The sequence below is a fragment of the Oncorhynchus masou genome, chromosome 19, assembly GCF_036934945.1.
Source record: "Oncorhynchus masou masou isolate Uvic2021 chromosome 19, UVic_Omas_1.1, whole genome shotgun sequence".
Lineage (NCBI taxonomy): Eukaryota > Metazoa > Chordata > Actinopteri > Salmoniformes > Salmonidae > Oncorhynchus > Oncorhynchus masou.
Window position 1 is genome coordinate 42,871,059 of NC_088230.1, and position 13,296 is coordinate 42,884,354.

Consider the following 13,296-nt stretch of genomic DNA (forward strand, 5'->3'; position numbering starts at 1 on the left):
GTAAAACATAGATAGTGCTTTCATAAAGTAAAACATAGATAGTGCTTTCATAAAGTAAAACATAGATAGTGCTTTCATAAAGTAAAACATAGATAGTGCTTTCATAAAGTAAAACATAGATAGTGCTTTCATAAAGTAAAACATAGATAGTGCTTTCATAAAGTAAAACATAGATAGTGCTTTCATAAAGTAAAACATAGATAGTGCTTTCATAAAGTAAAACATAGATAGTGCTTTCATAAAGTAAAACATAGATAGTGCTTTCATAAAGTAAAACATAGATAGTGCTTTCATAAAGTAAAACATAGATAGTGCTTTCATAAAGTAAAACATAGTGCTTTCATAAAGTAAAACATAGTGCTTTCATAAAGTAAAACATAGTGCTTTCATAAAGTAAAACATAGATAGTGCTTTCATAAAGTAAAACATAGATAGTGCTTTCATAAAGTAAAACATAGATAGTGCTTTCATAAAGTAAAACATAGATAGTGCTTTCATAAAGTAAAACATAGATAGTGCTTTCATAAAGTAAAACATAGATAGTGCTTTCATAAAGTAAAACATAGATAGTGCTTTCATAAAGTAAAACATAGATAGTGCTTTCATAAAGTAAAACATACCTTAAGGGAACATTTTGACATTTTCTGTATGGTTAGTGAAAAAGTCAATTTTGCAAATGTACGGTCCCTTACTAGACGTCCGAAAACATTTGTAAAATTTGGGGACAGCGTCGGGCCGAGCAGCAGGGCCAGACCTACCGGGAAGTCATCAAATGAACTTTGTCGGACATTCGGTTTCCGTTTTATAAAATAATCAAATTTTGGTCATTTTTCCGCTATGCCGGAAAATCCCACAAGAGGGCATAAGCAATCATATTGCAATTTGACAAAACATCACGAATCACGACGGGGCCTTATCTCGAAAACTGAAAATATTTCGAAGCCGAAACTTGGTGAGCATAGGTTTGGAATAATGGGCAGTTGGTCCCGAACAAGATGGCGTCTAGGCCTCAACGGTTTTTGAGTTATGGCCATTTTTCTGGGATTAAAGGTCCAAAATGAAAATAGAGAAATTATTTTTTCACTTCACGTCAAAGTCAAGGAGCCTCCGGTGTCAATAAAAAAAGAAATCAGCCATTTATCTATCGTCATTTAGGAGAAATCGTACAATGACAGATTTGTGATGTTCAAATATAGTTTTTTTTTTTTCAACAGTTACAGATCCAGTTGCAGGGTGTTCATACGAATATTTTTAAAGTGTGCTGCGGAGCTCTGTGAGATTTCTGTGATTTTCTATGATTTTCTGAAATAACACACACTCACTAAACCCTCCGTAAATAACTCAGTTCTTAACGTAAAGACTTAAAACTCAGGATTCTGTAAGAGGCTACCTCAGTCATGACATGTGTGTACTTATAGCTTCCTGTGCCAACCGGAAGTGCCTTAAATGGTGTCATAGTGGCTGTTTCCAAGGGTTAAAAAGGTCAGATCTTTTTAAAACTTCATATGTGTGACTAGGTAACCCTCCTGAACTGTAAATCAGTCATTTCTCCCAGCAGATGTCAAAGAAAAGCTCTCACACACACACAGCAAGGATGGAGTAAAAAAGTGCGGTGCCTAAAGACACAGAGAGCGGGCAATGGCATAAACATAATCCCTAGGCCGTGCCGAGTTCAACGAGATATCCCGCTTGACCGTAGCTCACTCGGCCTGAGAGCAGCGAGCATTAGAAAAGTAGGCCCAAAATGAAGCCTGCACCACAACGTCATTTGATTTTGGGTGACAGCGGCGGAACCGTTAGGTTTAGAAAGACAATTCAACCACAGGAATGTTCCTAAGGGCCTTCCGATCCGTGCAAGCCTAACTTTGACCGTGTGACATTAACCCTTCACAGTAAAACAGGGTTTTTTGATCTCATAGAATACAATGATATCTCTCCCCATAGGAATACATTGCCTGCTCCCATAAATTCAACCTGGAGCCTATATGGGTTATGAATGCTGTATGAACCTGTCTTCGGTACCAGTCCATCAGGCCACTATAAGGTCTACCTGTGTCGATTCTAAGCTTCCTGGACCAACCGGAAGTGGTTAAAATCGCCCTAAAAGTGTATACCCATAACCTGCCTGCAGTTTGATAGACATAGTACATTCAACCCTGTGTAAATCAGTCAGTTTTTATGGTAAAGACTTAAAACTCAGGATTCTGTAATATAATACCCCAATGAGGATGTGTGTTGAGTTATAGCTTCCTGTGCCAACCGGAAGTGTCATAATTGGTGTCTCATGGGCTGTTTCGAGGGGTTAAAAAAATCTGATCTTTCCAAAACTTCATATATGTGATTAGGCAACCCCCATGAACTGTAAATCAGTCATTTTTCCCATAAAATTTCAAAGGAGAACTAAATCACACACACACACAGCTTGGAAGGAGGGACCCATTGGGGTGCGTAGAGACATACACTCCCTGCATTAGTTAACCTTGTTGGAACTTTTAAAGAACCGTCAGACCTAGAGTTCCGAAACTTTAGAATCCTGTTCTAGACCTCAGGTCGATAGTGCGTGGTGAGTTACGTCGCTCTAGAAGGTTCTCGGACCGAGAAACAGCCTCGTACATTTGCAATGACTTCAATTCATTTTTGCATCACGAAAATGTCGACATTTAGAAATGTCTCAGTCACAGGACTAGGTGCATTGTGACCGTCTCGGCCCATAGAGACAGAACCCAACGTTTCTGTCCGATAGCTCATTCAAGGACCCCGTAGCAAGTCATGGAAAAAAGTGGATTTTCAGCACCAATTAGGGTTTTGCTCGGACACCAAATGACCTATCGAGCCGAAACTTGGGATTCGGGGTCGCCTCAGCTAGGCCTACACATAACACAAGAAATGGACCCGCAGCTAGAACGTAACTACGTGTTTTATGTTTTTTTATGGTTTGAACCGAAGGCGTTGTGAATTTTGGGCCAGCTCTGAAGTATGTGATAGTTGGCTACTAAACGAGTTGGGAAAAGTGGGTTTGGTGTCAGTTTGTATCAGTTTGGTGTCAGAATGATATCAAATTGACTGATGGACGGTGAATTGCAGGTGACTCTTGTCCATTTGCAATATGTTTAAGCGGTGAGGTACCATCACCAAAAGCGACATTCTGAAATCAACCCTAACGAGCGGTGGAGAGGTACCAGAATCACTGCCCAGCCATCCCGAGTTCATCGGGCCAGTCAATTTGGCATTCCTGCATGATTTTTATAGCATGACAAATTGGTGATGGTGAATGCCCAGTTAACCATATTGCAAATGCACAGTGACTTTGCAAAAGTGAGAAAACATAAACAATTGGACATTCTGAAATCAACCCTAACGAGCGATGGAGAGGTACCACTGGCAGAACAGAGATGCCTGTTAAGACTATTTGTCAATAACAGCTGGTGCGCGATGTCTAATATTAAAGAAGTCTCCAGGTATTGCTTGCCTGAGGTAGAATACCTCATGATAAGCTGTAGACTACACTATCTACCAAGAGAGATCTCATCTATATTATTCATAGCCGTCTATTGACCACCACAAACCTACGCTGGCAATAAGACACACTCAACCAGCTGTTTAAGGCCCCTCAACCAGCTGGATAAGGCCACTCAACCAGCTGTATAAGGCCACTCAACCAGCTGGATAAGGCCACTCAACCAGCTGGATAAGGCCACTCAACCAGCTGGATAAGGCCACTCAACCAGCTGGATAAGGCCACTCAACCAGCTGGATAAGGCCACTCAACCAGCTGTATAAGGCCACTCAACCAGCTGTATAAGGTCACTCAACCAGCTGTATAAGGCCACTCAACCAGCTGTATAAGGCCACTCAACCAGCTGTATAAGGCCACTCAACCAGCTGTATAAGGCCACTCAACCAGCTGCTTAAGGTCACAAGCAAACAAGAAAATGCTCATCCAGAAGTGGTGCTCCTAGTGGCCGGGGACGTTAATGCAGGGAACTCAAACCCGTTCTACCTCATTTCTACCAGCATGTCACATGTGCAACCAGAGGGAAACAAACTTTATACCACCTTCACTCCACACACAGAGACGAGTACAAAGCTCTTCCTCGTCCTCCATTTGGCAAATCTGACCATAATTATATCCTCCGGATTCCCGCTTACAAGCAACAACTAAAGCAGGAAGTACCAGTGTCTCGCTCAATACGGAATTGGTCAGATGACGTGGATGCTACACTTTTGCACAGACTGGAATATGTTCCGGGATTCCTCCGATGGCATTGAGGAAGGAGTATACCACATCAGTCATTGGCACAACAAGCGGTACCAGAGCGCCAAGTCTCGGTCCAAAAGGCTCCTTAACAGCTTCTACCCCCAAGCCATAAGACTGCTGAACAATTAATCAAAATGGCCACCCGGACTATTTACATTTGACTGCTGCTACTCGCTGTTTATTATTTATGCATAGTCACTTTACCCCTACCTACATATACAAATGACCCCGACCGGTACTCCCTGTCTATAGCCTCGGTATTGTTATTTGAATGTGTTACTTTTTATATATTTTTTTACTTTAGTTTATTTGGTAAATATTTTCTTAACTCCATTTATTGAAATGCATTGTTGGTTAAGGGCTTGTCAGTCAGCATTTCACAGTAAACACTTGTTCTATGTGGCAAAGTTTGATTTGATGTTAGGTATATCTTTGAAATTGTTGCATGTTTGTGTTTGTTCAGTATAAATGGAAAGATACAGCTTATACAGGATGTCCTCATTAGGGTCTTTAATACAGATCAGAATGTCCTCATTAGGGTCTTTAATACAGATCAGAATGTCCTCATTAGGGTCTTTAATACAGATCAGCATGTCCTCATTAGGGTCTTTAATACAGATCAGAATGTCCTCATTATGGCCTGTAATACAGATCAGAATGTCCTCATTATGGCCTGTAATACAGATCAGAATGTCCTCATTATGGCCTGTAATACAGATCAGAATGTCCTCATTAGGGTCTTTAATACAGATCAGAATGTCCTCATTAGGCTCTTTAATACAGATCAGAATGTCCTCATTAGGCTCTTTAATACAGATCAGAATGTCCTCATTAGGGTCTTTAATACAGATCAGAATGTCCTCATTAGGGTCTTTAATACAGATCAGAATGTCCTCATTAGGGTCTTTAATACAGATCAGAATGTCCTCATTATGGTCTTTAATACAGATCAGAATGTCCTCATTATGGCCTGTAATACAGATCAGAATGTCCTCATTAGGGTCTTTAATACAGATCAGAATGTCCTCATTATGGCCTGTAATACAGATCAGAATGTCCTCATTAGGGTCTTTAATACAGATCAGAATGTCCTCATTAGGGTCTTTAATACAGATCAGAATGTCCTCATTAGGGTCTTTAATACAGATCAGAATGTCCTCATTAGGGTCTTTAATACAGATCAGAATGTCCTCATTAGGGTCTTTAATACAGATCAGAATGTCCTCATTAGGGTCTTTAATACAGATCAGAATGTCCTCATTAGGGTCTTTAATACAGATCAGAATGTCCTCATTAGGGTCTTTAATACAGATCAGAATGTCCTCATTATGGCCTGTAATTCAACAGGTGTTTGTAACCTGTGTGTCTCCTCACAGGCGGACGTGGCGGTGTTAGTGGTAGATGCCAGCAGAGGTGAGTTTGAGGCAGGGTTCGAGGCGGGTGGGCAGACGCGAGAGCACGGCCTTCTGGTCCGTTCGTTGGGCGTCACGCAGCTCGCGGTTGCCGTCAACAAGATGGACCAGGTGAGAACAACGTTACCACTACTACTAGGTGTAGCCACGGCAACGCCCGTTACTCTGACAACAGTGTAATTTATGGTACAATCGTATTGTAAGATATGGCAATGTTTAAAAAGGAAGTGTGTGTGTGTGTAACAGGTAAACTGGCAACAGGAGCGATTCAAAGAGATCATCTCCAAACTTGGACATTTCCTGAAACAGGCTGGATTTAAGGTGGGTGGCTACGGTTAGGACCTATGACCTGGAGCTAGGGTTAGGACCTATGACCTGGAGCTAGGGTTAGGACCTTCAACCTTTGACCTGGAGCTAGGGTTAGGACCTATGACCTGGAGCTAGGGTTAAGATCTTTGACCTGAAGCTAGGGTTAGGACCTTCAACCTTTGACCTGGAGCTAGGGTTAGGACCTTTGACCTGGAGCTAGGGTTAGGACCTTTGACCTGGAGCTAGGATTAGGACCTTTGACCTGGAGCTAGGGTTAGGACCTTTGACCTGGAGCTAGGGTTAGGACCTTTGACCTGGAGCTAGGGTTAAGATCTTTGACCTGGAGCTAGGGTTAGGACCTTTGACCTGGAGCTAGGGTTAAGATCTTTGACCTGGAGCTAGGGTTAGGACCTTTGACCTGGAGCTAGGGTTAGGACCTTCGACCTTTGACCTGGAGCTAGGGTTAGAACCTTTGACCTGGAGCTAGGGTTAGGACCTATGACCTGGAGCTAGGGTTAAGATCTTTGACCTGGAGCTAGGGTTAGGACCTTTGACCTGGAGCTAGGGTTAGGACTTTCAACCTTTGACCTGGAGCTAGGGTTAGGACCTTTGACCTGGAGCTAGGGTTAGGACCTTTGACCTGGAGCTAGGGTTAGGACCTTTGACCTGGAGCTAGGGTTAAGACCTTTGACCTGGAGCTAGGGTTAGGACCTTTGACCTGGAGCTAGAGTTAGGACCTTTGACCTGGAGCTAGGGTTAGGACCTATGACCTGGAGCTAGGGTTAAGATCTTTGACCTGGAGCTAGGGTTAGGACCTTTGACCTGGAGCTAGGGTTAGGACTTTCAACCTTTGACCTGGAGCTAGGGTTAGGACCTTTGACCTGGAGCTAGGGTTAGGACCTTTGACCTGGAGCTAGGGTTAGGACCTTTGACCTGGAGCTAGGGTTAGGACCTTTGACCTGGAGCTAGGGTTAAGACCTTTGACCTGGAGCTAGGGTTAGGACCTTTGACCTGGAGCTAGGGTTAGGACCTTTGACCTGGAGCTAGGGTTAGGACCTTTGACCTGGAGCTAGGGTTAGGACCTTTGACCTGGAGCTAGGGTTAAGATCTTTGACCTGGAGCTAGGGTTAGGACCTTTGACCTGGAGCTAGGGTTAGGACCTTTGACCTGGAGCTAGGGTTAGGACCTTTGACCTGGAGCTAGGGTTAGGACCTTTGACCTGGAGCTAGGGTTAAGATCTTTGACCTGGAGCTAGGGTTAGGACCTTTGACCTGGAGCTAGGGTTAGGACCTATGACCTGGAGCTAGGGTTAAGATCTTTGACCTGGAGCTAGGGTTAGGACCTTTGACCTGGAGCTAGGGTTAGGACTTTCAACCTTTGACCTGGAGCTAGGGTTAGGACCTTTGACCTGGAGCTAGGGTTAGGACCTTTGACCTGGAGCTAGGGTTAGGACCTTTGACCTGGAGCTAGGGTTAAGATCTTTGACCTGGAGCTAGGGTTAGGACCTTTGACCTGGAGCTAGGGTTAGGACCTTTGACCTGGAGCTAGGGTTAGGACCTTTGACCTGGAGCTAGGGTTAGTGGACACTGAATTAAGACAATCAAGCTAACCTAAACTACAGTTTCATTGTGTTTCTAATAGTGTTATATTTCTAATGCGTTTATAGCAGTGTTTTATGTGTTATGTTTATAGAGATCCTATATCTAATTTATAGCCTAATTTTATGGTTGTGCTCTTTCCCAGGACTCTGTTCTACGTTAGTTATTGCAGTGTTATGTTATGTGTTGTCTGTCCCGACCCGTAGGCTGTCAGGAGAGAACCTGACCACTGAGACCTCTATAACAGTGTTATGCAGTGGACAGATTAAGAGAGGATGTTGAGTTCAAATCAGATTTTATTTGTCACATGCGCCGAATACAACAGTGAAATGCTTACTTACAAGCTCTGAACCAACAATTTAGTTTTAAGTCAAATTCCTAAAAAAAATAAAAGTAACAAATAATAAAATAAGAATAGCGAGACTTTAGAGTCAATGTGCGGAGGCATCAGTTGGTCGAGGTAATTGAGGTAATATCTACATGTCGGTAGAGTTATTAAAGTGATTATGCATAGATGATAAACAGAGAACTTCAGTGGTGTAGAAGAGGGGGAGGCAATGCAAATAGTCTGGGTAGATATTTGATTATGTTTTCAGGAGTGTGATGGCTTGTGGGTAGACGCTGTTTAGAAGCCTCTTGGACCTAGACTTGGCGCTCCGGTACCGCTTGCCGTGTGGTAGCAGAGAGAACAGTCTAACAGTCTAGGGTGACTGGAATCTTTGACAATATTTAGGGCCTTCCTCTGACACCGCCTGGGATAGAGGTCCTGGATGGTAGGAAGCTTGGCCCCAGTGATGTACTGTACACTACCCTCTGTAGGGCCTTCCTCTGACACCGCCTGGTATAGAGGTCCTGGATGGTAGGAAGCTTGGCCCCAGTGATGTACTGTACACTACCCTCTGTAGGGCCTTCCTCTGACACCGCCTGGTATAGAGGTCCTGGATGGTAGGAAGCTTGGCCCCAGTGATGTACTGGGCCGTACGCACTACCCTCTGTCGTTGTTTGCGGTCGGAGGCCGAGCAGTGGCCATACCAGGCTGTGATGCAACCAGTAAGGATGCTCTCGATGGTGCAGCTGTAAAACATTTTGAGGATCTGAGGACCCATGCCAAATATATTCAGACTTCTGAGGGGGAATAGGCTTTGTCGTGACCTCTTCACGACTGTCTTGGTATGTTTGGACCATGATAGTTTGTTGGTAATGTGAACACCATGGAATTTGAAGCTCTCAACCTGCTCCACTACAGCCCTGTCAATGTTAATGGGGGCGTGTATTCGGTCCTCCTTTTCCTGTTGTCCACCATCATCTCCTTTGTCTTGATCACGTTGAGGAGGAAGTTGTTGTCCTGGCACCACCCGGCCAGGTCTCTGACCTCCTTCCTATAGGCTGTCTCGTCGTTGTCGGTGATCAGGCCTACCACTGTTGTGTCATTGGCAAACTTAATGATGGTGTTGGTGTCGTATTTGGCCATGCAGTCGTGAGTGAACAGGGAGTACAGGAGGGGACTAAGCACGCACCCCTGAGGGGCCCCTGTGTTGAGGATCAGCGTGGCAGATGTGTTGCTACCTACCCTCACCACCTGGTGCAGCCCGTCAGGAAGTCCAGGATCCAGTTGCAGAGGGAGGTGTTTAATCCCAGGGTCCTTAGCTTAGTGATGAGCTTTGAGGGCACTATGGTGTTGAATGCTGAGCTGTAGTCAATGAACAGCATTCTCACATAGGTGTTCCTTTTGTCCAGGTGTGAAAGGGCAGTGTGGAGTGCAATAGAGATTGCGTCATCTGTGGATCTGTTGGGGCGGTAAGCGATTTGGAGTGGGTCTAGGGTTTCTGGGATCATGGTTTTAATGTGAGCCATTACCTGTCTTTCAAAGGACCTCATGGCTACCGAAGTGAGTACTATGGGGCGCTAATCATTTAGGCAGGTTACCTTCGCTTCCTTGGGCACAGGGACAATGGTGGTCTGCTTGAAACATGTAGGTATTACAGACTCTGTCAGGGTGAGGTTGAAAATCTCAGTGAAGACACTTGCCATTTGATCCACGCATGCTTTGAGTACACGTCCTGGTAATTCATCTGGCCCCTTGGCTTTGTGAATGTTGACCTGTTTAAAGGTCTTGCTCACATTGGCTCCCAAGAGCATTACCACACGGTCATCCAGAACAGCTGGTGCTCTCGTGCATGGACTGCTGGGTTTCCCTTTGTCGTCCATAATAGTTTTCAAGCCATATCCAACGAGCGGTCAGAGCCGGTGTAGTAGGATTCAATCTTAATCCTGTATTGATGCTTTGCTTGTTTGATGGATTGTCTGAGAGCATAGCGGGCATCTGGATTAGTGTCCCGCTCCTTGAGAACGGCAGCTCTGGCCTTTAGCCTAATGCGGATCTCAGGATATAAACTTTACTTGGAAAAACCTGAAGTAGGAAAAATAACAAAATACTAACTCGTGATCGACATCCTTTCAGTCACATTTATAAAATACTGAGGATGTTTAATAATTGACAAGAAAGAACACATATTATCACGATAACTTTATCCACTTACTCAACGATATGAGAGCACATCTAATTCAATGGGAAAATGTTCCGCTAAATGTTACAGGTAGAATAAGCCTCTTCAGAACGGCATGAAAGTTGTTTTATATTAACACCAATCACCCCACCGAAGACATGGCTTAAATAACTATACTCAGTCATAACAGATTTTATATGGGGTGAATACAAGTCATAGAATAAAAAGGAACGTTTTACACCTTCCTGAGTCTGGGGGTGGTTTTAACCTTCCTGAGTCTGAGGGTGGTTTTAACCTTCCTGAGTCTGGAGGTGGTTTTAACCTTCCTGAGTCTGAGGGTGGTTTTAACCTTCCTGAGTCTGAGGGTGGTTTTAACCTTCCTGAGTCTGAGGGTGGTTTTAACCTTCCTGAGTCTGAGGGTGGTTTTAACCTTCCTGGGTCTGAGGGTGGTTTTAACCTTCCTGAGTCTGAGGGTGGTTTTAACCTTCCTGAGTCTGAGGGTGGTTTTAACCTTCCTGAGTCTGAGGGTGGTTTTAACCTTCCTGAGTCTGAGGGTGGTTTTGACCTTCCTGAGTCTGAGGGTGGTTTTAACCTTCCTGAGTCTGAGGGTGGTTTTAACCTTCCTGAGTCTGAGGGTGGTTTTAACCTTCCTGAGTCTGAGGGTGGTTTTAACCTTCCTGAGTCTGAGGGTGGTTTTAACCTTCCTGAGTCTGAGGGTGGTTTTAACCTTCCTGAGTCTGAGGGTGGTTTTAACCTTCCTGAGTCTGAGGGTGGTTTTAACCTTCCTGAGTCTGAGGGTGGTTTTAACCTTCCTGGGTCTGAGGGTGGTTTTAACCTTCCTGAGTCTGAGGGTGGTTTTGACCTTCCTGAGTCTGAGGGTGGTTTTGACCTTCCTGAGTCTGAGGGTGGTTTTGACCTTCCTGAGTCTGAGGGTGGTTTTAACCTTCCTGAGTCTGGGGGTGGTTTTGACCTTCCTGAGTCTGGGGGTGGTTTTGACCTTCCTGAGTCTGGGGGTGGTTTTGACCTTCCTGAGTCTGAGGGTGGTTTTGACCTTCCTGAGTCTGGAGGTGGTTTTAACCTTCCAGACTTTGAATTGTATCAACTTTCCATCCAGGACTTTTACTTGAGACATATATTTAAATGCACTAAAGACGAACAATAGGTCATTATTGTAAACGTGTAGTCTCATCCCCAGAATGTTTTTATGTGTCTATTTTCATGTGTCAGTAAGGACAAAGCTAAAAACATGAACAACTTTGTAGTTAAGAACACCGTAACAATAGGTAAGAAAATGAACTGGATTCTACAACAACCAATATCACTCCCTAAAAACACAACGTTATGGAACTATCCCTAGGATCGCTTTTCACAATTCACCGATATATTGGTCCACGTGGAAAACGAAAGGCTTAGAACCCGTGAATGACTTGGTAATAGGAAATACAGTTATTTTCATGACAGAATTAAAACGCCATTTTGTACTGACCACTGTGGATATTTTGAAATACGTGCAACATAAAAGTGTTATGTATCACAACATGTCTATCTGACATCAGAGCAATCTGGAGGGACCCTTATTTGAGACGTTAAAATATTTTCATATTATAGGTAAGATATACAAAACCTTACAGAGAGCCTTTCCCACTGACAATCTCTTAGAAAATAAATAAATGAACTGTTGGAACCAAGATTTAAATTGAGCTGAATTTGGAACAAGATGGAGGGAATAGGTTGGAGTATACTCTTCTCATAAATCATCTTGGGGGAAAAAACATATACTTGAAACCTGAAATCAACCAATCCTCTATTGTTAAGACAATAGAAAAAGAATATGCTTCATTATCTAAATATTGAAAGGGCCTGGGAGACGGACAGGAACGAAATTGTGCGATTTGAGACGTGACGGAGAGCAGTGCAGGCACTGGAGATAGAGGTGAGAGCAGGTGGATCTGGGTAGGGTGATGTCATTCTAAGATAGAGGTGAGAGCAGGTGGTTCTGGGTAGGGTGATGTCATTGATGTTTGTGTGCGTCTCTATGTTTTGTATTGTTACGTTTTTGTTGTACCCCAGGACTCCAAGGACTCTGATGTGTTTTGTGTTCTCTCCCAGGACTCTGGTGTGTTCTGTGTTCTCTCCCAGGACTCTGGTGTGTTCTGTGTTCTCTCCCAGGACTCTGGTGTGTTCTGTGTTCTCTCCCAGGACTCTGGTGTGTTCTGTGTTCTCTCCCAGGACTCTGATGTGTTCTGTGTTCTCTCCCAGGACTCTGATGTGTTCTACGTGCCGACCAGTGGTCTATCAGGAGAGAACCTGACCACTAAGAGTTCTGCTCTGGCGCTAACATCCTGGTACTCTGGACCCTGTCTGCTGGAACAGATCGGTACACACACACACACACACTCTTATTCAAGTCCACAAAGGTTTAGAAAATAACATGTGACAACTCAACAATGTTAACATTAAAACATCCATTATGTACATGGCTGTTGGACAAGTATATTTAACGAAGAAAGAATGATCTCAGAGAGAGCAGAGCAGCTGAGACTTATTGACTGTTCTATTTAAGCCGATCTTCTTTAGTGATCTGAAAGTGTGTGTGTGTCTAAGTAGTGTTATGACTGGGACCATAGTAAAAGTGGAAGTCATTGTGATGTTGCTATGGTATTAGTCAGCATGCTAACAGAGTAACTCAGTGGTATCAGTCAACAGTCTAATTTGAAGATAACATCTCACTATCTCCTCCCTCCATATCTATTCTCTCTGCTCTCTCGCTCCATATCTATTCTCTCTGCTCTCTCTCTCTCCCTCCATATCTATTCTCTCTGCTCTCTCTCTCTCCCTCCATATCTATTCTCTCTGCTCTCTGCTCTTTCTCTCTCCCTCCATATCTATTCTCTCTGCTCTCTCTCTCCCTCCATATCTATTCTCTCTGCTCTCTCTCCCTCCATATCTATTCTCTCTGCTCTCTCTCTCTCACGCCATATCTATTCTCTCTGCTCTCTCTCTCCCTCCCTCCATATCTATTCTCTCTGCTCTCTCTCTCTCTCCCTCCATATCTATTCTCTCTGCTCTCTCTCTCTCCCTCCATATCTATTCTCTCTGCTCTCTCGCTCTCCCTCCTTATCTATTCTCTCTGCTCTCTCTCTCCCTCCATATCTATTCTCTCTGCTCTCTCTCTCTCCCTCCATATCTATTCTCTCTGCTCTCTCTCCCTC

General features: G+C 43.9%; 1 protein-coding gene across 1 annotated transcript in view; it reads left to right on the forward strand.

The window, feature by feature from the left end:
* LOC135506275 (HBS1-like protein) overlaps positions 1 to 13,296 on the forward strand; it is a 92,899-nt gene that overhangs the window by 60,177 nt on the left and 19,426 nt on the right. Inside the window, 3 exon segments of the mRNA XM_064925817.1 lie at positions 5,635 to 5,781; positions 5,917 to 5,991; positions 12,344 to 12,461. Of these exon segments, the coding sequence (XP_064781889.1) occupies positions 5,635 to 5,781; positions 5,917 to 5,991; positions 12,344 to 12,461 (340 nt within the window).